The 24,843-nt window shown below is 32.2% G+C and overlaps 3 protein-coding genes across 3 annotated transcripts; 1 reads left to right on the top strand and 2 right to left on the bottom strand.

Moving 5' to 3' along the window:
• Nucleotides 1-846: 846 nt before the first annotated feature.
• Nucleotides 847-4,314, top strand: LOC125072564 (UDP-glucosyltransferase 2-like). The gene is made up of 4 exons (XM_047683193.1): nucleotides 847-1,738; nucleotides 2,254-2,473; nucleotides 3,347-3,566; nucleotides 4,011-4,314. The coding sequence occupies exons 1-4, from the start codon at nucleotides 923-925 to the stop codon at nucleotides 4,291-4,293; spliced, it is 1,539 nt and encodes a 512-aa protein (XP_047539149.1). The 5' UTR covers nucleotides 847-922; the 3' UTR covers nucleotides 4,294-4,314.
• Nucleotides 4,315-11,711: 7,397 nt separating this feature from the next.
• LOC125072587 (aldo-keto reductase AKR2E4-like) lies at nucleotides 11,712-15,570 on the bottom strand. The gene is made up of 6 exons (XM_047683218.1): nucleotides 15,547-15,570; nucleotides 15,310-15,480; nucleotides 13,684-13,797; nucleotides 13,298-13,459; nucleotides 12,473-12,673; nucleotides 11,712-11,900 (listed from the first exon to the last, which is right to left on the bottom strand). Exons 1-6 carry the CDS (start codon nucleotides 15,568-15,570, stop codon nucleotides 11,712-11,714), a joined length of 861 nt encoding a protein of 286 aa, XP_047539174.1.
• A 5,909-nt stretch (nucleotides 15,571-21,479) lies between these two features.
• Nucleotides 21,480-24,557, bottom strand: LOC125072586 (aldo-keto reductase AKR2E4-like). The gene is made up of 7 exons (XM_047683217.1): nucleotides 24,519-24,557; nucleotides 24,173-24,259; nucleotides 23,652-23,822; nucleotides 23,385-23,498; nucleotides 23,085-23,246; nucleotides 22,766-22,969; nucleotides 21,480-21,774 (listed from the first exon to the last, which is right to left on the bottom strand). Exons 1-7 carry the CDS (start codon nucleotides 24,555-24,557, stop codon nucleotides 21,583-21,585), a joined length of 969 nt encoding a protein of 322 aa, XP_047539173.1. The 3' UTR covers nucleotides 21,480-21,582.
• Nucleotides 24,558-24,843: the final 286 nt, after the last annotated feature.

Raw genomic sequence — 24,843 nt, 5'->3', positions numbered from 1 at the left:
TATATATATATATATATATATATATATAAGTATATAACAGTATATAACAACAAGAATATATATATATATATATATATATATATATTCTTGTTGTTATATACTGTCCCTTGTGCCTGTAGTTACATTGGCTCACTCACACCACAAACTGGAACATAAAAATACAAAGTATTATTGTTTGGTGGTGGACTATAATTGAAATTGTCTTTAAAGGAAAATATTATAAGCTAATAATAACACAATATATGTGTATTAATATGGAATCGTTAGATTTGACTGAAATTTGGAATCTTATTTTCAAATCCTGCAATCAGATTTAATTTTATGAGGTAAACTCTTTTATCACTTAAGATAGGATTTTTGGAAGTTTCGACTTTTATGACAGGAAAATGGAGGTAACTTTATTTAAACTTTACCCAATCTGGACGAGCTGTTAGTCACGTTTACAATAGTTTTAGAAGAAGATGAATATAATAGATCTGTTGTTTAATAAAGATATAAAATTCAAACAATAACACCCATTGTTCTTATACGTATTTAAGATAACAGTATTTATATATATTATCTATTACGTTTTATTTTTTCTGTCTCGTTGGTCTAGTAGCTATTTTAAAAGATCTTATTCCTAGGATCAATGCCCTGGTTTGGCCAGTAAAATGATATACGGTTTGTTCGAGAAAATTAAATGACAACATGACAAGATACTTTTTGTAGAACAAATAGGAAACATTAATTTACTTAAGAATTAAATGATTATAATATAATATTTGTCTTCCAACCTTATTTAGTAAGTAAATGTAATTATATCATTACGATAAAACATTGTCTCGAGACTAGATCAGGAATTTCTCGAATGAACACATTAGTGTGAGATATAAATTGCTGTCGTTAACAATACAATAACTAATTAATTTAAATAATTAAAATGTTAAAACTTTTGTGGTTCGTGGTGACTTTAAGTACACTTGACTTATGTAAATCTGCAAGTATTTTAGGGGTATTCCCCGCACCTATTCTGAGCCATCAGCTGGTATTTAAGTCATTGACACAGGAACTGGCAAAGAGGGGCCATAACGTTACAGTAGTTACAGCTTTATCCGTTGCAAAATATGAAGAAATAGATAATTATACTGAAATTGATTTATCTCACATCGGAATGGAAGTCCGATCTAAGTTGTTAGTTGATGAACTAAATCAAGTCCATGATATGTTCCATCAGTTCAAGACTACTTTGAAATTAGTTTTTAAATATATAAATACAATTATACAAAGCCATGAAGTGCAAAATTTAATTAAATACCAATCATTTGACCTGATTTTGATTGAAGACTGTTCCAAATCAGCATTAATTTTATCACATTTAATTAAGGCACCAGTTATATACATAAGTTCTTTTGGAGGTAGCTTCGATACATTCGAAACTGTTGGTGGCGTTGTTCATCCAATATTATATCCCCTAGCGACGAGAAAACGTTTTCATTATTTATCGACGTGGGATAAAATTTCGGAATTATCTATTGAATATAAATTACAGAATTTTTATAATGAATTAGAAACATCACAGGATGAGATTAATAAAAAAATATACGGTGAAGATACTCCGACACTAAATGAGTTGAAGACAAATGTTCAGATGATATTTTTAAACATACATTCGATATGGGATTCAAATCGTCCAGTCCCTCCAAATGTTATATATCTAGGAGGTTTGCATCGTAAACCGCAAAAAGCACTGCCAAAGGTAACCACAATAACAAACATATATTAAGCTATTGGACCGCATTTTTTTAATTACCATTAAGAGTAAGAGTAAATATTAGTTAACAAGACTATTAACTAATATTTTCGTTCTTTTCAGGCCTATTTTTAATTTTTATTTATATGAACATAAATCTTATGTAAATTATTAATGTACACTTTTGTTATATTGAAGTGATAACTTCTTATGGGAGGGTAAACCGCTTCGTTACGTAACGAGTCACGGTGTTAGTATATGTGGCTTTAAATTTCAATATTAAATAGTTATTTACTAAAACTATTAGTGTCCCAAAATGCTCACGTTTTTATTTATATAAACGAATTAATCTTGCTCTCCTAATTGCCGCATACCGAATACTAAGGTGTTAATAAAGAAAATTGAAATAAATTGGCTCAAAACAAAAATCAACAGTGGTTTGGAATTGTATAATCTAAACATATTTTAAAGATTGAAAACTAAAATAAATAAATTAAAAATAATAATGAAATAATTCACAGGACTTGAAATCATCTTTAGACTCATCTGTTAGAGGAGCTATATACGTCAGTTTTGGAACGTCGGTCGACTGCTCAATATTCACAGAAAAAATGCTACAAATACTAATCAATGTTTTTTCGAAATTGCCTTACGATGTTTATTGGAAATGGAACAATGAATTACCAAGATTACCTCAAAATGTTAAGATATCAAAGTGGTTTCCACAATCAGATCTTCTTCGTAAGTAAATAATTTTTTTTATCATATAAAATGGGTAAAAAAACTGGCAAATTACCTAACAGTGAGGGGTCGCCATAGATCATAGATAGACCCTATCTATTGATAACGGCTTACTCCCTCTTTCCGAAATGTGTCCATACCTGTAACTGACCCACCTTGACTTACTTGGCGTTACTCTCACGTCGACTTTAAATTTCAGCTCCCTAATTAAAGCCAAAGCCCAAATAGCCGCTCGTAGGCTTAGTATTATCTCCAAGGCTCACCTTAGGCTCCAAGTTACTTTACTCCAGAACAACTTCTCAGCTTATACAAAGCATAAGTGAGGTCAAGTTTGGTGTACTGTCCGCACCTATGCTACTACTCTGCTAAATACCACCTTCAGCCTTTAGAGTTGATTGAGAGGCGTGACAGGAGGCTCATAGGAGACAACAATCTGGTCGAGTCTAGGCTCCAAACTCTGGAACATCGACGTGTAGTTGGGTCGCTTTCAGTTTTCTATCGGATAACAAATTTCGGAAAACGTGCTCAGGAGCTACATTAATTAATTCTGCCCACCCCTTTTACTATCGAACAACCAGGTAAGCGCGACCAAAGCGCCATAGGTACACAGTGGAAATTCCTCGCTTACGAACGAAGCGCTTCGAATCGGTGGATTCGCACCGTCAAACTGTGGAATACTTTGCCTGAGTCGATATTTCCCGTTAGGTACAAACTTGGTGATAATACCAAGTAGGTATTGCTGTTAAGTGATAGAATATGACGTAGGTATTGCCGTTAAATGATAGAATATGATAGAATATGATGTATGATGAATCATGACGTATGATGACTGGGTGGTAACTACCTAGGCTGATTTAAAATATTGTATTACAGAACATCCGAATATCAAATTATTTATAACACAAGGAGGCCTGCAGTCTACTGATGAAGCTATAGCTGCTGGAGTACCTCTCATAGGTCTACCGATACTTTGGGACCAATGGTTCAATGTAGATAAATATGTTCAACTGAAAATTGGCTTACAAATAGATATAGAAAAAATTACGGAAGATGAATTGGAAAGTGCAATTAAAACTGTAATAGGCGATAAAGAGTAAGTAGACTTTATATATTTTAGTCAAAATAAATGATTATTCAAAAAAGGTTCTTAAAAACAAGCCTTTGTGTACAAAATTCCATGTCTTTGTAGTCAGTGTCAGTGTACGGCTAAGTTCCTTTATATGGAGCCAATCCTGTTGATAAATCGTTTTATTGATCAGGATTTATAACTGAATTTAGAAGTATTGTCCATATTATATTTAATAGTTCAGTCATTTCTCCACAAGCCAAATTAAATAAACCATTCACATTTTCGCTTATCAATACCAATATAATTTTAAACACCTTAAGCGAAATACTTTTATTGATATTATATTCAAAGTCAACTTCACAAATCCAAAGATTTGACTTGCCCAACAAATGTCACGTATTAACCCATGGGAGTTAGTTTCGTGGAATCTTTTTTAAAAAATATTTATTGTATTTATTAATATTTCAGATATACCCACAATATATTGAAATTGCGGTCTATTATGTTCGATACTCCTCAATCGTCTCTTGACCGGGCTGTTTGGTGGACAGAATATGTTCTACGTCATGGAGGTGAACATCTCCGAGCTCCTTCAGCGAATGTGTCTTGGGTTGATTATTATGAAATTGAAATAGTATTATATTTGGTGGCTATCGTTACTATTGCCATGACATTAGTGATTATTGTGTTAAGGTGCACGTTGAAAAGTATTATTAAGAAATCTAAATTAAACAAAACTAAAATTCATTAACTAGGTTAAAATAAACAAATCATTAGAACATGATCTTTATTTATAATTAAATATACGGGTTTAAGTTTAAATTTATTTTAGCAACGCAGAAGAAAAGTAGCAACATGTCACTGGGATTAGAACTATCGATTGACTATATCACACGCTACAAGTTATAAAAATGTATTTTTTTTTGTGTAAACGTACTGAAGATAACGGTATTTCACGACAATTATGAAAGCAATTTCCCCGCAAATTTTCCCCAGTTCTGTCTGATTAATGGAAGGAAAAGTTTACGAAGAAATTAGGGGTAATTGAAAAATATTGCCTTCAACATCTAAGAATTTTACTAAATTGATAACGGGTCTCCTAAGTATGTATTTTATATAATATACAGTAAATGATATGCGGACTGGACTATATGACGTAGAATAAAATTGAAAATATTTATTATGTCAACTTACAATAAATATTACTAGCTGTTGTCCGCGGCTTTGCTCGCATTTAAATTGATCATATTACAGAATAATTTAGAATGTTACATTAATTTAAGACCTCATTTGTGATTTAACTTTCGTGGGCGAGATACACCAGACTGCTTAAAGAGCTCACTCTCGAACAGGTTATATAGAGCTGTCCATGCGAAAAATAGTTTTCTCTTATCTACTCTGGCCAATTTAGAAATTTGACCTTGCGCTTTATTAATTGTCATGGTGAAGCATACTTTAAGCGCGAACTGTACTCTTATGGTATCAAAGATATTCGTGGAATATACTCTACTTCTCCTTTAGTACAGTGGTAACTGTTACATAAAATAGCAAATAAGCTCTTGCGTTTTTGAATAGAAGTGGAACAATTAATTATCAGGATTGCTGCAAAATGTTAAGATATCAAATTGGTTTCTACAATGAGAAATTCTTAGTAAGCAAATATATATTTTTTAATAAATATATCTCTATATATAAAAAGCGAAATATCAATTACTGCTTAATCACGTAATCTCAGAAACCATAACACCTACAAACTTGAGATTTGGCAGTTTCTTTATAAAGTGTAGACTTCCGCTAAGAACGGATTTTACGGAACTCCCACTCCTAAGGGATTAAAACGGGAGTTTGAAGTATGTATTTTATAATTTTCGAAGGTTCAGCTAATATTATATAAAAAAGGTAAGAAGGTAAAATATACTGTTTACTCAAGTAGGCTCGAACACATTTGAACCATGGTTTTTCAAGATTCAATTACATTTGAAGTAGCGAGACTAGCAAGAAGAATCGTTAAAAAAAAATATGTAAATCAATAGTAACATGTGTTTGAATTATTAGTGACTCTGCATTGAAGTCAACGAATGCTCCATAGTTTTTATCGGCTATATAAACTTGTATCGAGTATTACGCTGCATTAATCAAAGATTTTTTAACATTAAAGTTTCGATTTATGAATTGGCAAAGCTATAACAGACAGATGACAGGAATGTCTTCTCTCAGCAGCCAGACTTCAAGTCCAGTATGACTTAACTAACTCCTGATATAAATGCCATAGCAAATGCTACAATGTTTCATTAATATTAAAACAATCGTCAACACAGCCATTTACTTAAAAAGATTTTCAACTTTTCAAAAACGTATTTAATTATTCCTTATTGATTAAGATTCATTTTTATTTTTGCAAATTATCTAGTTGCAGAATGATAATAATTAATTACTTTATGACCCACGTCGTAATCATCCAAAAAAAATGTCACGTAAGCCTACACTGTGCCCAAAAACATTTTTATTTTATTAAATGGGAATACTATATACATTAAAAAAGTAACACACACAGACACTCGGTCGAATTGAATTTTCTTTTGTTTTCAGACACAATGAAATAAAGTTTTAACGTTTGAGAATAATTAAATGTTACGAAATAAAATTGTCATTGAAAATCCTGTGCGAATAATAAAAACAGACAAAGATTATGTGAAAGAGAGTGAAAGATTATCTAGATGAGACAGAACGCTTTTTCCATGGACAACGATTTCTTTTTCAATTTACTATAAGCGGCAATTTTTTTTAATTATATTAATGGCGTCATCAAATCAGCATAAGAGTCACCTGATGGTAAGTGGTTGGCATCGCCCATAGACAATGTCGCTGTAAGAAATATCAACCATTCCAATGCGCCACCAACCTTGGGTTCCTTGTGCCTGAAGTTCACTGGCTCCCTCACCCTTCAAACCGGAACACAACAATAATGAGTACTGCTGCTAGGCGGTCAATTAGCTAATGAGTAGGACCACTTACTCATTAGATAATTGACCGCCTTACCTGGGTACCTTGGGCTAGGTATCCTTATCTGGGTAGGTTGGCTACCCAGATGAGCTTGCACGAAGCCCTACTACTTCGTTACAAAATCAAACAAATCTGCTTAATATGGAATAAAGCTAGAAATATGAAACTATTATTCAGTAAAACATAAAAGACGTTAGTATAAGTCAAGGAAGAAACCAAAAATCTTATTACGGAAGATAAAAGCCTCTACTACAACTACGTCCTAATGCCTTACTATATCTCGTCTTGTACTTGTAGCTTATATGAAACATTTTGTAAGATAGACACGCTAATATCCTTTATATTACATCACATATTTTGTATTACATAACAACATTACGATCACGAATATATATGTCTTGTTTCGTTATCATAAAATATACTTAAATAACAGTCGCTAACATTGTAACAATATATTTTCTTAGGACTGACAGTTTTCTTAATGGAATTTATAAAAGTATGTGTTAGAAGTTAATTTACTGCTTAAAAAATAAATCATATTATAATAATATTATATAATTTATTAATTTGTACATTTTTTACTATTTACTTTATATTGTTCAGTGTGAAATTGAAACGTAACTTATTACGTAACGTAACGTAACGTAATAAGTTTTATTATTTTATTTAACACGTTCAAAGATGTGACCGTAAAAATAAACATTAATGCATGTTTGCGGACAACTGGTATTATATTATACAACAAACAAAGCGTGTTCGACAAACTATTCATTAGCACGATCAGAAATTCTAATTAACATTCTACATTTATGACGGTTATCGTGATCAGACCAAAAACCACGCAATTACATATAATGTTTCAAATGCAATAAAATAAATAGTTATTTTGCTGAAACTTATAACTGAACATTAAATGTCAGATTAAAATTACTTTAATTAGTCGGGGTAATTTAAATAGACAGTATAAAGTAGAATTAAAGTAAAATTTCTTTCCTCATGGAAATATTACTAAAAAAAGAAAGTGTATAACTACATTGTTTAGACGAGAGACGAGTTTACTATATACATATTTATATAGGTTACTGTAAAAGCTCGAACTACTGTGATGATGATCCTAAGATTTTCCAGTAAAACCGAAGATTTACAAATTCTTAATGGTAAAAGCCCAAAACGGTTTGCGATTCGAACTTTTGCCACCATTCACTAAGTAAATCTTAGGATTTATATTTAAGGCACGGTAAACGTTGAAAAAAATCATGTCATGACGTGTTATAAAATAATATCCGAAATGAAAATAATTTAAAGGTTAAGTTAGGTTAGTTATATAATTGGGGTACATGGCAGTCACCTCCTCGTGGCGTACCCTGGGCAACGGGGCCGGCTTGAGCTTGCTCGTCGGCCACGGCTAAGACTGGCGGGAGGGATGCCGCGGGGCTGCTCCTGGTACGTCCCTGATCGGCGTCATGGTGGACCACATGAGTGGCCTCGTTGGCTAGGAGGGAGTGGGAGGGCTCGCTACTCGAGCCTCCCAGGTGTTTTACACCGGCGGTCAGCGGCGGAGTCTACCATCTTATCCGCCGCAGGGAGTCAGCTTCGTTGACGCCCAGCCTCCAGTGGCGGACTCGGGAGAGTTCGCCACATTCCCGCGTGGAGGATGAGGGGGAAGTACGCGTACTAGGCGCGCTTTTCATGAATATTCAGCCGCCTTATGGCGGCTGCCGCTGGTGGGGTCGCGGTTGCATGCCCTTGGCGATCCCGTGGCCTCACCACTCGGCGGCATGGTGGAAACCCGAGGATGGTTTTAGTGGGTAGGACAGGGCATTAGCACTAGCGTGCCCTGGCACGGGGCATTAGTTCCCGGTTGAGTCCCACATACCCGTCCCGGTCCCCCGACCGGGCGGCATGCGTAAATGCATTTCCTCCTCGTTAACAAAAAAAAAAAGGTTAGTTATATATTACTATCATTTGATTAATAGTTCATTGAAATAAGTGATTAAGAATTACTCATTGTTTTATTCCTAAAACCAACATCTACCTGCTGAAAGCGGTAAAACCTAGCATATATTGAATTCGAATGGTAAAAGCCCGACAAAATCGTCCCATTTTCAGAAATACTTACATTTACCAACTCATATTGGTAAGCCCTAACTTACTCTTAAATCTTAGGATGTACCGTAGTTCGAGCTTTTACAGTGACATATATATAATATATATATATATATATATATATATATATATATATATATATATATATATATATGACGGCGGAGGGCCATCACCACAGTTATAGTTCATGGTTTTCTTACGTCTATCGGTGGGTGACGTAGGATCAAGAAAACACACTTGTACAATCAACCACAGTATAATGACTCAGTAACACAGTTTAAGTAGGTGACCGGAATGCGCGATGGTTCTGTGACTGCACGCGTCGAACGCTCGGAGTGTAGTGATGTCCGACGTTCCCCTCTGGCGCATGCTTACACAAACTCCATCGAGTGCCGCTACGTGGCGCTGGCGTTCCGGAAACGATTCCAAAACGTAGTCTCGAACGTATACCACTAGATGGCGTTGTCAGAAATAATTCACCCGGTTGCGACATATATATATAGAGAGATGTACATGTGTAATGCAATTGAACTACTATGTCGAATTCGATCAATATTTATCTTTGTATTTGATTGCGACCCTGAATTGTTATTAAAATACATACTGATTTTATTTAATTATAAATTCTTACAGATATTGAAACTGTTTTCATCAAAGTCAAAGTCAAAGTCGAAAATCTTTATTCAATATAGAAGTGTTTGCACTTGCTTATTGATTGTCAAAAATCTACCACCGGTTCGGAATTTAGCACCTCGGACCTGAGAAGAACCGGCGAAAGAAACTCAGCGGGATATATTTTTTTTCATTTTTTTTAACCATTTTCCATGTAGGTACAATGATAAGTATATATTAGTTGTTTGAAACAGCCTGGAGGCGATCATTTCATTCCCAAGGTGTGCAGTCAACTAAAAAGTCATTAGTGTTGTAATATCCTTTAGCACACAAACGCTCTTTAACGACTCTTTTGAATTTTATAATTGAATAATTTTGAACGTTTTCTGGGATCCTGTTGTAAAAACGTATACATTGCCCCAAAAAAGAGTTACTAACCCTGTGTAATCGGGTACTTGGAGTAACAAGTTTATTCTTGTTCCTAGTGTTAATAGAATGTACGTCACAATTTCTGGGAAAATCATTTATGTTTTTGCGTACATACATAACATTATCAAAAACAAATTGAGAAGCGACAGTCATTATTTTAATTTCTTTAAATTTACCTCTTAACGAATCTTTTGGGACCAGGTTATAAATTGCACGAATAGCCCTCTTCTGCAGTACAAAAATAGTATTAATGTCAGCTGCATTACCCCAGAGTAGGATGCCATACGACATTATACTATGGAAATAACTGAAGTACACAAGGCGTGCCGTATCCACATCAGTCAAAAGTCTAATTTTTTTTACCGCATAGGCTGCAGAGCTAAGTCTATTCGCCAATTTATTTATATCCAACACATCCTACAACAAAAGAGCTGTCCATTCTATTTATAGTCTTGGAGCGCGATACTCTCTTTGGGATGTTCGTGTATTACTATCGGGCGTCCCGTGACGGCTATATTTTTATCAACAATATACATTTATCGTAGAGTAATGAAAAAAATGGCAGAATCTTGTATTTTCATTTACAATATAACAATGTGAGTTATACTTCACACGATGCCAATGATAAAAAGGCACCAGGTGATTAACCTTTCCGCGGCATATAATACAAAATAATTGTTTCGCGATTGAAGCTCGTAATTTCTCTCTCAATTAACGTATTTACAATAAGCAATGATTGCTCATTGAATAACATAATTATTGCTTTTAGCTTAGGAATATTAAATTCTTATGTCAGAATATTAAAGTTTGTTTATACTTACTTAATATAATTAATAAATAAGTTTGGGTAAATTATGGAGACTAAATATTATTTGTTTATAAATTATATAGGCATAAGGGCACAAGGGCAATTCGATGGTAAGTGGCCACCACCGCAAATAAACATTGGCGCTGTAATAAATATAAATCATTTCTTACAACGCCAATGCACCGCCAATTTTAAAAACTAAGATGTCCCCGGTGCCTTCAATTACGCTGGTTGGTAAGAATCACTCTTTGGCGGTAGAACATATAATGAATGGTTGGTAGCAATCCAGACGCGCTTGCACAAAACCCCACCAAGGGAAGGTATTCGTAAATTGTTATTATAGATTTCGCAGATATTTTTAACTTGGCCTATTCATAAATTTAAATCTAACGATAAAATATACAATCTATTACCACACTTAAAGTAAAATTGTAAAGTTAGTATTCGGTGAATTTCACCCATATATATACATATAAATATATTTTGTATAATTTTGCTGTTACTATAAATAGTCGCTTGTTTTAGTTTTAATCTTGATCTGATCGAAAAAATATACAAGTTGCCTGCAAAAAGTTACTGACTGGATGAATTAACTTAATATATGAGAATCTTTGCGATAAAATATTTTAGCAAATCTTGCAAATCAGAAAATAAGATCTTTAGATTTTTAGGAAAATATCGAGAAAAAATTATTTGCTCAAGGCTGCGAAGTAAGCGATTATCACGATTACTTTGTTGATACGAGTAGAGTCTTCGATATCTAAATTACTCAAATATTTTTTATTTGCAGTGATTGAAATGATTAAATTAAAAGATAAGCCAGCAACTTCAAAGGCAGCCATTTCGTTCGTTTCGTGTTCATAATCAAATTCAAGGTCATTTCTATATTCAAGATCATTTTTCACATTGATATGATAGGAACTGTAAATACAGTTTTTATTTTGAAAAGTTATTTAAAGTAAATGCACTATTTTAAGTATGTTAGTTCGATCATTACTTCTCGACAAAATGTTAGATGATGCTGTTGTTACCGGCCGGAAAGGATAGGTGGTTTATTGTCACAAAAAAACACAATCGAGTCTTTATTCAACAGAATTTATTCGTAAATATAATTTAATATCTATCTATAGATCTTCTTTAGCTCTTTAAATCAACAGAAAATTATTATTTCTACTAATTGTTATATAAGACTCCATATTCATAAAATATTTTTATAAGCCGAAATAATCGAAGAATATTGCGAGGGATTCTTGGTCAAAGTTGTAAACTTTAACGTCTCTATTGAGTTCATTGATCGACGAAATCTCTTCTTGAGTGAGACGGAAATCGAATAAATCAATATTTGACTGAATTCGTTGAGTGTTTATTGATCTTGGAATTGGTATTGTGTTAAGATCAATCTGAAAACGTAATTAATTTTTAATAATAAGAGAAATGAAGCGTTGTTATAAACAATAAAAACATAAATTATTTCTTAAGTGTTAATGTGTAACATTGTTACTTTTACATAAGCAGCCCGTAAATGTCCCACTGCTGGGATAAAGGCCTCCTCTCCCTTTGAGGAGAAGGTTTGGAGCATATTCCACCACGCTGCTCCAATGCGGGTTGGCGGAATACACATGTGGCTGAATTTCGTTGAAATTAGACACATGCAGGTTTCCTCACGATGTTTTCCTTCACCGCCGAGCACGAGATGAATTATAAACACAAATTAAGCACATGAAATTTCAGTGGTGCCTGCCTGGGTTTGAACCCGAAATCATCGGTTAAGATGCACGCGTTCTAACCACTGGGCCATCTCGGCTCTCATCTTGTTACTTTTAACTTCACTTAATATACATAGTTTGTGAAATGAAGATTCAAAAGTGCTTGTAAAAGTGTACTTGAATAAAGTATATTTTGGTTTAAAGTTAAAAATTAAAGCGTTAATTGAAAATAATTACAGATACACAAATCAAATATAAATACATACCAAATATCGCAGAACAACTTGGCTGCTAGTTTTTCCGTATTTTTGAGCTATTCTCACTAATACCGGATCTTCGAAGGTAGATGTTATGTTAGATTCGATTGGTCTGGGTACCATGAAACCAAATGGCGCATACGACAATACGGTTATATTAAGACTTTGACAGTAAGCTATAATTTCTGAATTTGTGTAAGTAGGATTTACCTGAAAATGAAAATATAACTCTTAAATTAATTTTAAATCTATTATAGATGAGTATGAGTAAGAGGATATTAAAGTTTTTTTTTTTTGTCCGAAAAGATAAAAATTGTGAACTTTCCTGTTTACATTACATACATTAGAGAAGGTATGGAGCATATTCCACCACCCTGCTCCAATTCGGGTGGGTAGATACACTGTGACTGAATTTCGTTGAAATTAGACACATGCAAATTTCCTCACGATGTTTTCCTTCACCGCCAAGCACGAGATGAATTATAAACACAAATTAAGCACATGAAAATTGGGTGTTGCTTGCCTGGGTTTGAACCCGCAATTATCGGTTAAGATTCACGCGTTCTAACCACTGGGCCATCTAGGCACATAGTGACATGTCTTGCTAAAATGAGGAGGTTCTCAAATCATTTCTCTTTGGTTGTCTGGTTCTCATATCATTTTTGTTTATGAAGCCAAATTGATGTTCCTTAACACAAAAGTGTTCGGTCCAATGTGGTCCTATCCCGATTTCTATAGCATTGACATAAAGTTTTTATTTAAAAAGAAGATAAATTATATAATTCATACTAATTCTGAATGAAATGTAGTTTAACTTTAAATGAAAAGTTTTACCTCAATTTCGTTAACAGATGGCACTATTTCGGAGTTTGCCAGAATTCTGTTTATGTCGGTACTGTTGAAATTAGAAACGCCGATGGATCTTGTTAAATTCAATTTCTTAACATCCTCCATTCCTTTCCACACACTTAAATAATCATATTCTGGGATTAACGCCTGTTTAAAAGATAACATATTATCTATTGGATCTCTGTTATTAAATGTTTGTGGGTTTACAAATTAACTTTGTTGAGTGGGTGTTATTTAAGTAATTTTCTAATTCTCTTATATAATTAATTTGTCATTTATAAGAAATAAGACACAGAATTGCTTAACTAATCACCTTCCTAAGATAATATCGTTTGAATGTTTGTTATTCTATAACGATTACATGAACTTACCAGGTTTTCAGGCGAATGTACCAAGTACAAGTCTACATAATCTAATTTCAATTTTTTCAAAGACTCCTGAAGGGCTGGAAGTACTCCTTCTCTGTTTCCGACGTCTAAGTTCAACTATAAAATAAAAAATAATTATATCAAAGAACAAGTTCACAGGATATATTATGTGATAGATCTTTTGTTTTGTATTGAACTTTTCAGCATTTATGGTTTTATTTACAGACGTTTCCAGCCTAATCCTACATTTAAAAAAAAGTAAAAATATTATAAATCAACGGATTTTAAGTAACAACGAAACATAACTAAATCATTTTCACTCCTCGATTTGTTTAATCTACAATTTCTTTAATGATTTTCTCATCGAGTTCTTGATTTTTCTTCCATAGTAGAAACATTTTGACAGAATCTATTTGAATACTTTAACTTAAAACTTAATTAATACATTTGCATATAAACATGGATTGTGTGATTATTTTTAAATTGAAGTAAAAGATGAAAATATAACTGATTGAAATTACTTAATATCTAAAGTTATATAAGTATAATCATACTTTCGAAAAGCCAAATATATAAAATAGATTAGTTACTTTTAGTTCTACTGGTTATTCTGACCAAAACTAAGTAATCGTAGACATAATAATATTATTAAAAAATACGGCATATACTCAAATTTCAAAGATTACAACTGTCTTCTACACAGATATTGTGATATTATTTCTTAAAAGAATAATATTCGAAGATTTCACAACAAATTAGATCGACAAACTAGTTTTAGTTAAAACAATACAGCTTTTGTTTTTGTAACGTTGACAAAAATAAAAAAATACCAATAAGTAGTTGCCTAAGTAAGCCAATATCTCTTGCTTTTTTAATGTCAATAGTCAATCGCCAATTTGGAAAGATATATTACAGATATAAGAACCAGTTACGAGACTATTTTTCGCTAAAGGTCTGATAATAATTAAATTTTTACATAAATGTAAATTACACTTGATAACCTTTTGTGTCCCAAAATCATTTAAGGAAAAGACTAGTAACATTTTGGCAACAGCTAATATTATGATATTCCGATTCCGGGGTTCGGAGGAGTGGATAATTGTTTATGTTCAAAATAGGCAAACAATTTCTTTATACCAGTTGTGTAATGAATTTTTCAATTAAAGCGATAAAGTGGTTGTTTTTATTTGTTATTTACAAAAATAATTTGCTTTGGTGGTACAAAAATAAAAGCGTACTCTGTGTATCAAGAAGGGAACTCAATTCACATTCCTAGAAATATGTCATCGAATCAGGCCGTGCGCTTGGGTATTGCCCTAATTTTATGAGCATTTGAGAATTATACCTAATAAAAAAAAAGTCACAGGAATTGAAGATGATATTAAGAATATCACGTTTTTGAGTTTCAAGTTTCAGGTGTATGCTCGCTCTTTTTTACATTCAATTTTTACTTATGAAAAATTCTGACACGATTTTTGACGAATGCATCATTCAATAATTTTATTTTATTAACTGCGTTGAATAGTTACCATCGAAAGTGAGAATATTCAAGTTGAACAATCCTTTTAACGCGAATGAATAAAGTGAAATTCTGAGAAACTACGCGCTAGTGAATACCGATGACTTTACCTTCGTAGTAATCCATAATTCTTCTCTCGTCACAATTCCTCGACTGGTCACATCAAGAATCGCATCACCGATTTGGTCTTCGTTTTTATAAGCTGCGGCTGTATCAATTTGTCTAAATCCAGATTCAATGGCTTGTATCACAGCAGTTTTTAAAAGATATAGTTCTTGTGTCTATCAATAAAAAAAAAAACTGAATAAGATAATATGTTACAATAATTGTTCATAAGTAAAAGTTACCTCGAACTCTATACTGAACAACATATGTATCATGAAACTTGATAGTATGTATTATAAAACAGCGATTCCAAAACAATTTAATAATCAAAATAGTATTGTTTTTTATATTTATTGCAATAGTGATGGCATTCCTGCTACAATGTACCTTTTTGTTTCACATTCTAATCATTAGTTGCTGTTATATCTATTCGAGTTTAATACAATTCACTACTTCTATGAGAACACATGTATATGGTGGCTAGAAGGAACTTTTTTTATAAATAAAATCAAAATATTACAATAAATAATACACTTCTCTACGATTTCAAAACTATTTGTTTCGGCACTTCTTGTAAACGTTATGTTCATTTTAGCAGTATATTTAAAGGGCCAACCCAATTATTTACGTTTAATATACATAGGTATATAATAATAATATAAAATAATAGGTATATTTATTTTTGTTTTTAAATAGTACTAGCAATGCATGAAATCATTTAAGGTATTAGTAATATTCCTATTTACCCCTCCTTTTAAGTTTATCACTTGTGTTAGGAGTGGAAGCGATAATAGTCCAAGGGGTCAGGATCGATCCTGCGAGTTTTTAGTTTTTATATAGCTAGGCGGCCCGTATAACATTAACTTTTATACAAATTAAAACTCTCTTCAAACATCTCTTTAACTACGCTTCAACAAAAAAATATTTATTATTATGAAATTATTTTTATTTAAATGCAACTACTCAAATCATTTTTGACTTAGTGTTAGTTAATAAATAAAGCAAGGGTAATCTACTTAGATGTCATGATACAAACGATACTTACTTTTATTACAGTACCAAACGAGACAATTGGCATCCTTTTACCATCATTTAAGAGTACAGTTTTGGGCAACACGTCAGCATTTATTACCTGCAATTAAAAAAAAAAAATGGAAAATCCAATAGTTCACTTACAATTATAGCCGAATCTTAGAGTATACAATAATTTTTGATTATAATTGAATATTAAAACTATTTGAAAATCGAGAAATTATAGAGATATAATTACATTAACAGCCTGTAAATTTCCCACTGCTAAGCTAAGGCCTCCTCTCCCTTTGAGGAAAAGGTATGGAGCATATTCCACCACGCTGCTCCAATGGGGGTTGTTAGAATACACATGTGACAGAATTTCCTTGAAATTAGACACATGCAGGTTTCCTCACGATGTTTTCCTTCACCACCGAGCACGAGGTGAATTATAAACACAAATTAAGCACATGAAAATTCAGTGGTACTTGCCCGGGTTTGAACCCGAAATCATCGGTTAGGAAGCACGCGTTCTAACCACTGGGCCATCTCGGTTCCATGGAGATATAATTACTGGACCAATTGTTAAGAGACATTCTATTCAAGTTGCGTTTTTTTTTCGCAAATTAGAGCTTTCACAAGTTTTTAGGACATTTGGTTCTTTTTTTATAGTAGCTTAGCTAAACAAAAATGATATACTTATTATGTGAGTCATAAAATGAGAAATATGATCGAATTGTGATAGATTGATCGAAATTTGTCCACGGCTTATAGATTCAAATTTGGGCAATTAAAACTACCAAACTGTAACTTTATTGTTACAGCTAGTTATCGGACCACCCGTTTCGCAGCGAACGATTTTTGTTTAATGCACATCATTCTAAAATGGTGATACAAAGTAATAGTTTAAACGATAACGTTAGTCTGTATTAAATGCCCAATTTAAATATGATTAATAATGAAGTGGAGCAAAATTAAACCGCAAATAAACCATTTTTTTTTTAGAATTTGCGAATGTTAAAAATCAGTTATAATTAGTGTGATTTAGAATATATACACGTTACACACACATATACATCACATAATTTTAAGCCAGCGTTAGACAATAAGGTGACGTAAGCGGATAAAAACTGCTGGGCCATTTTATACAAAATATTTATAAATGATGCATACAAAACTTCTTTGTTTACCGCTCTTTCTATCAGAGAAAACCTTATCAAAATCCGTCGAAAGGCTTGGAAGAAGTAAGCTGATACAAATGAGAGAAAGAGCCGAGTTGGCCCAGTGGTTAGAACGCGTGCATCTTAACCGATGATTTCGGGTTCAAACCCAGGCAGGCACCACTGAAATTTCATGTGCTTAATTTGTGTTTTATAATTCATCTCGTGCTCGGCGGTGAAGGAAAACATCGTGAGGAAACCTGCATGTGTCTAATTTCAACGAAATTCTGCCACATGTGTATTCCGCCAACCCGCATTGGAGCAGCGTGGTGGAATATGCTCCAAACCTTTCTTCACAAAGGGAGAGGAGGCATTTATCCCAGCCGTGGGACATTTACGGGTTGCTAATGATACAAATGAAGACACACAAAGACTTTATTTTATTTCAAGATTAACACCCACATACGCATATATTCTTTTGTAAATGTTGTTTTATCATGTAATAGAAACGAGAATTATTATAAATAGTGAGTATAGAGAATAATGAAATATAGTTTAGTTTGATAAGATAATTTCACCTTTAAAGGAATGGAAGGCGTTATATACAATATCTATAGCTATATATATATATATATATAGTGTCTTGGAACATCGATATTTAGCACTTAGCAAAGACGCTCATTGGGAATTCGCTTAGTTGATAATGATTGCTTTATTTGAAGTCTAAATAAATGAACATATCGAAAAGCGTAGAACAAGAAAGAAACTAAGATATATATACATAAATATTCAAATGAATATTTAACAATGTAGGATAGTATTTACTAATTGATAATCAAAATAAAAATTTGCATCGGTTCGGAAATTACGATAGTTAGACCTCAGAAGAATCGGTGTCAATTTTCATTAATAAGAAATAACCTACATATGAATGTTTCATTCCTAAGGTGTAGATATAAGACAAAAACTTAATTATACAGTTAAAAATTATTGACCAGGACTTGATCCATAGTTTAAAAATGGCTCACATTTGCAAGACGCTTGCATTGAAACACATTTCCATAGATTAAGGATAGGGTGGAATAAAAACTTCACTATTACACTAGAAAAATGTCTTAAATCATTACAAATTTGGTTGTTATTTGAAGGTTACGTAAATGTCAAAAACAAATTTGTTTCAAGTTATTTCAATAACAAATTGACATTAACAAATGTCCCAGTAGGGGACAATGGGAGTCTGTGAATTGGTTCATTGTATATTACAATGAACCAATTCATCATAATCTCATTGTAACTTCCACCGTTTCCAAATACAAATAAATATATTTTCTGAACCGTTACTTAAATGAACCTTAACTTATAAAATAATAAATAAATATTGGACAACATCTCATACATTACTCTGACCCCAATATAAGTAGCTAAAGGACTTGTGTTTTGGAACATCAGAAGTAACGACGGTACCACAAACACAGAGACCCAAGACAACATAGAAAACTAATGAAATTTTTCGACAACGACTCGGCCAGGAATCGAACTCGGGACCTCGGAGAGGTGTACCCATGAAAACCGGTGTACACTCTACTCGACCACGTGGTAGAATAGTGTGTACACCGGTTAGGTAAGGAAATAAAAAAATTAAAAAATCTCACTTACTGACACTATTACTAAAAAATATAAAATACGATACATCTTGTCACGTTTCTTAATACAGCGGTAAAAAAATCTGGATTTGCCTAATACAGCACTTTGTTTTATAGTATGATAAGAATTTATCATTTAAGCTATAAAAACTATTATCAGTGTGATCCAGGCAAATAACAATAATATTTAAGCGGGAGTTACAAGCAGCAGAAGTCTTAAGGAGTTAAATAGGTGACAGAGAACTGGAAATAAATTGTCTAATACTAAAAATACAACACTTTACCTTAGCTAGCTGCATCAGGATGAATAACGATATTTTTTATTTAATTACTGAATATTTGTACAACAGGAAGGACGACGAGACTTCGGTAAGGTAAACTAAAATATGGAATACTTTTCTCTGCATTATCTATAAAAATAGATTATTTTTTCCTATAAAGTAATGTTATTTTTGAAGGGTGGCCAAAACTATGTATGTGCGTAATGACAAATTATGATTTTTACATTCCCCAAAGCGTAAATATCCCACTAGGCTAAGGAATCCTCAGAAATTCTAGAATTAATTTACTTTAGAGGAATTTAGTGTACTTAATAAAACTTAATTAAAATTATTCGATATATTATTTAGTCTAAGTTCATTTTGAAACTATAAGCCGTTGTAATTTGAATATTCCTTGTCAATCGGATTAGAAATTCATGCGGGATTCCAATTTCGAGATAATCGATTATAAATTGGATGTGATATAGTCGATAATATTATCGGTATAAAATATAATCGAAATGTTACGCTGACAATAATGTTCATGAAAAATCAAAGTTGAATTGAAAATACTTTCTTGAATAACAGAGAGATTCATCGATGTGTATTGGTAGAAAATAAAAGGACCCTAAAAAGGTTGGGCTTCTTTCACCATGAATAGAGGGTGCTGATAGTGATTGATTTTGATTTTTTTATTAAATATAAAATTTTAACTGACAGTTTTGGAATGACGAATTAGTGATGGTAATAAGCTAATAAGCAATTTATTCAATTTCTCTCTACCTCTTCTTTGAATTTAATGTCTGGAGCAAAAAGGTTCGGTTATATTGCTACACTAATACGGTTGTATTTGCTGTGTGAACCTAGCCTAATACGAATAAGATCTTTATCATATTTGTTTTTAACTAAATTATACATACTTTTAATGTTAGGTGCAAAGATCATAGAATTTACTCTTGATTGAAATCCTTGTGACGATAATGAATGCCTGTGGATGATGTACTTACTAAATGAAATCAAAATAATGAAATATTTACAGTTCCCCTTTTTTTAATAATATAGTATAATTATATAATTATGCTAACCGGTAGTAAGATTCACACTGTAAAAGAAGTTTAGAGATACAACTGACAAAAATCTATGTTCTCAACGAAGCTACTCTTGAAGGTAGAACACGTCATCTACCTTCAAGAGTAGGTTCGTTTTCATATTCGATATACTCGTATATAAATAGGACAACTTTAAAGTATATATTCTCAATAAAATTATCAAAAATTCATCTAGTAACATTGAGAACTGATTGAGAACTATCTTTTCGACTCTTATGAGACAGAAACAATTCATTTTATTTCAGGCTAAGCCTTTTTGAATGAGACTGGATGTTCATAATGACCTGTTATTATTTATTGACTTATCTTAATATCAGCTTCCTTGGTCCCATCAACACGAATCAGGTGTCACATTTAATAAATAACATACCTATTCCTTTAATATTTGACATAATTCTTCTTTTCTCTAGCTTGAGATTATTTGTAAAAAGCACTTTATTTATTGCGTGGTTTGTCTATCACATAAAAATTTGCTATCACATCTTGCACCGATGCTTCTCAAAATACTTTTTATTGTTGTTATCTAGGTAAACATGCGAGCAAATAAATCACCCGATGCTAAGTGGTCACCACTACTCATTGGCACCGTAAGAGACTTTAACTATTCCTCACACCACCAATCTCGGGAACTAAGGTGTTATGTCTCTTGTACCTGTACTGACACTGGTAGGCTTACCCTACAAATCGGAATACATTCTTAAAACCCAGCTTAAAGCATGAGTGAACTAGTGTAACTATTGGTATAAGGCTTATTGACATTGTAAGAAATAGGTGATGGTGACCGCCAAGAATATGGAGATACTTAATTTAACACAAACGAAATGGTATGATAAAAATACAAAAAAAAATGTTTATTGTGAATAATAAGAATCTTTAGCTATCATAATATGCCTTTATTGTTATATGTTCTCCATAAAAACGACAAACGACGAGTACAAGCGAGTTGTAAGTAACATAGTTGATATAGGAAATATAAAAACAAATATACATCAGATTTCATTTAATTTGATATTTCATACAAAATCAATAAATTTTAAATACTGAATACATAACAAATCTGTTAATATTAATTTAATATAGTTTTCCAAATTATTGTTACAAACCATAATAATCGACAAATACAGGGAGGAATGATTCGTCGTTAAAGTCGTAAACTTTAGCATCTTCATTAAGTTCATTGATCTCGTAAACTTCATTTTCAGTGAGATTGAAATCTAATATGTCAATATTTAACTCAATTCGTTCCGCGTTTGTTGATCTCGGGATTGGTATTGTATCACGATCCAGCTGAAAAATCAAAGATAATTTTCATGGGTTTGATTTAGCAACGAAATTTGTTTTTTAGCAATAAAGGTAAGCATTAGCATTAGCAGCCCGTAAATGTCCCACTGCTGAGATAAAGGCCTCCTCTCCCTTTGAGGAGAAGGTTTGGAGCATATTCCACCACGCTGCTCCAATTAGACAAATGCAGGTTTCCTCACGATGTTTTCCTTCACCACCGAGCACGAGATGAATTATAAACACAAATTAAGCACATGAAATTTCAGTGGTGCCTGCCTGGGTTTGAACCCGAAATCATCGGTTAAGATGCACGCGTTCTAACCACTGGGCCATCTCGGCTCTCAATAAAGGTAAATATATCATGAAACCTGCATACGTTGAATGCAAATCTTCATGAAAGCAGGGTGGAATAAGCTCAAAACTACTTCTTAAAAATGAGAGATGTTCTAAGCCCAACAGTGGGACATTTAAATGCTGTTTGTTTTACTTTATCATTAGCACCAAGTGTATGTGAAATTTCATCATAATTCTATGGGAAGAGGTTTAACATTTAGCAATATTTTAAAATAGTGAAGCTAAATTAAACGGAAAAACCTTATTAACAACGAAATGTATAAATCCTAACAAAGATAATTATAAATGCGATACTGAGTTTGTTTATATCTTAAATTTATCTATTGAATTGTAACTAGTTAACAGATAATTTTAATAAATTTGCATTTCACGTACAGATAAGATAAAGCTAAATTGGTATACTATAATCTTTTTATTATTTTATATCTCTAGATAGACTATAAAAGCGTTGACCGCGTCGAAAAAAATATTTGCAAACATTTCGCCGACATCAGTAAAGTAGTATGACGTTTGAAGAGTGACAAACATGCTGCCAGACACACAAAGATAGATAAAGTGTGCACATTTGCAAATAATATAAACAATAAACTTTGGTTTGTATTATTTGTCAAAGTACACGATTAAAAAAAACAAATATACGTACCAAGTATCGCAGAACAACTTGACTTGTAGTTTTTCCATATTTTTGTGCTATTCTTTTAAGTACCGGATTTTCGAAAGTTATACTCGTTGTATAATTTAAGTATGGTCGTGGAGCCATGAAACCAAATGGTGCATAAGACATTACGGTTATATTCAAGCTTTGGCAATAAGCTACGAGATCCAAATCTACGAAATTAGGATTTACCTGAAATCGTTTGCATTATTATTTGATTCGTTTTTAATTAAATTTCAATGAATATATCAATATTCAAAAAGAGTAATTTTTATATATGTCTGAAGTGTAATTATACAATTATTACCTCAATTTCATTGACAGATGGTACTATTTTGGAATTAAGCAAAATTTTGTTTATTTCAGAACTTTTAAAATTAGATATGCCGATAGATCTAGCCAAGTTCAACTTCTTCATATCCTCCATGCCTTTCCATATACTTAAGTAATCATGTTCTTGAAGATTTCGCTGTAAAAAAAATAAAATACGATGAATTACATGTAATTATATTTAAATATCTCATGATTATCTTAAAAAGAATATGACATAAAAATTTCCGACATTTAACGAAGTTTAAAAAAAATCTTAATATTTTCACCGACTTACCAGATTCATCGGAAAGTGTATCAAATATAGATCAACATAATCAAGCTTCAATTTATTTAAAGACGTTTGAAGTGATTTAAGCACTCCTTCCCTAGTGCCGACGTCTAAGCTCAGCTGTAAGACCAAAATAAGAAAAATAATATAATATGCCTAATGAATAACAATGTGAAATACAACTTTTAAAATTTTGAGAACGCAAACCCAGACATATTAACCCCAAACAAATTATATAAGGCACACGAAAATATGGTATAATACAGACTTTACCTTGGTAGTAATCCATAGATCTTCTCTCTTGACAATTCCACGTTTGATTACATCAACGATCGCATCACCAATTTGTTCTTCATTTTGGTATACTGCGGCTGTATCTATGTGTCTATATCCAGCTTCAATAGCTTTTATTACGGCTGGTTTTATGATATCTACTTCATACGTCTATTAAAATAAGTCTTTAAGTAATTATTTATTAATAATGGGGATGTTGAATATTATTAGAAACTTTTTTTTTAATAATGTCTAAGCTAATTTCATTCGATAAAATGTTATATAATCCTGCTTATTTATTATCCTAATGTGCTTCATAACAATAATATAAAAAGATAATGCTCAAAATGCCTTTATGTTACAACTAATTACACTGATTACCAAAAAATAATTAATGTTGTATAAATTTTAATCGTGCATAAAATTCATCTCGGTAGAATCTACTTTTCGAACCTCCTTGAATAAAGAATATTTTGATTTTGATTGCTTTATAATTTAAAATGTGATTAAACAGTACTTACTTTCCCAAACGTGCCATAAGCCACTATTGGTATCCTGTTACCATCATTCAATAGTTTAGTATTCGGCAGCGCATCAGCAGTTGTAACCTGCAAATCAAGAACAGCATTAAATTCATATTCTTATTTACTGGATAGTAAAATTTGCTTCTGTAGCGATTTAAAGTCAACAATGAATCACTGATCGATTTGAGGAATGCAATGAAATTTTAGGCTTGATATTGGTAGAGACATATGTAACTTGTTTACCAAAAGGAACAAGGTAATAATTCACTATAAAATGCACATGAATCAAAAATTATACTTCATCTATAATGATAAAACTCCATTATATTTAATTTATACTTACAGATACTATCACTAACACATTTACTAAAATGCGAAGCATTTTGTCAAGTTTGCAACAGCTTTAGTAACTATTGCTGAATTTGCTTTATATATAGCGCCTATGTTATACTGAAATGATAAGAATTTATCATATAATTAAAATCAATTATCAATATTATATTAAAATGTATAAGATTATGTCATTAGTATAAATTTAAAGTCAGAAAGTAAAACCGTTTCAATTTTATTTTTGAAACTTACCTTAACGATTTTTTTATACGCAATACCTATTGCGCGGACTGGCAAAGAAGCCACCTGGTGGTAAGTGGTCATGATCGCCCGCATTT

The sequence above is a fragment of the Vanessa atalanta genome, chromosome 22 (assembly GCF_905147765.1).
Source record: "Vanessa atalanta chromosome 22, ilVanAtal1.2, whole genome shotgun sequence".
NCBI classification, from domain to species: domain Eukaryota; kingdom Metazoa; phylum Arthropoda; class Insecta; order Lepidoptera; family Nymphalidae; genus Vanessa; species Vanessa atalanta.
Note: the sequence above shows the minus strand (reverse complement) of the source record. Positions and strands in the feature narration are given on the sequence as shown.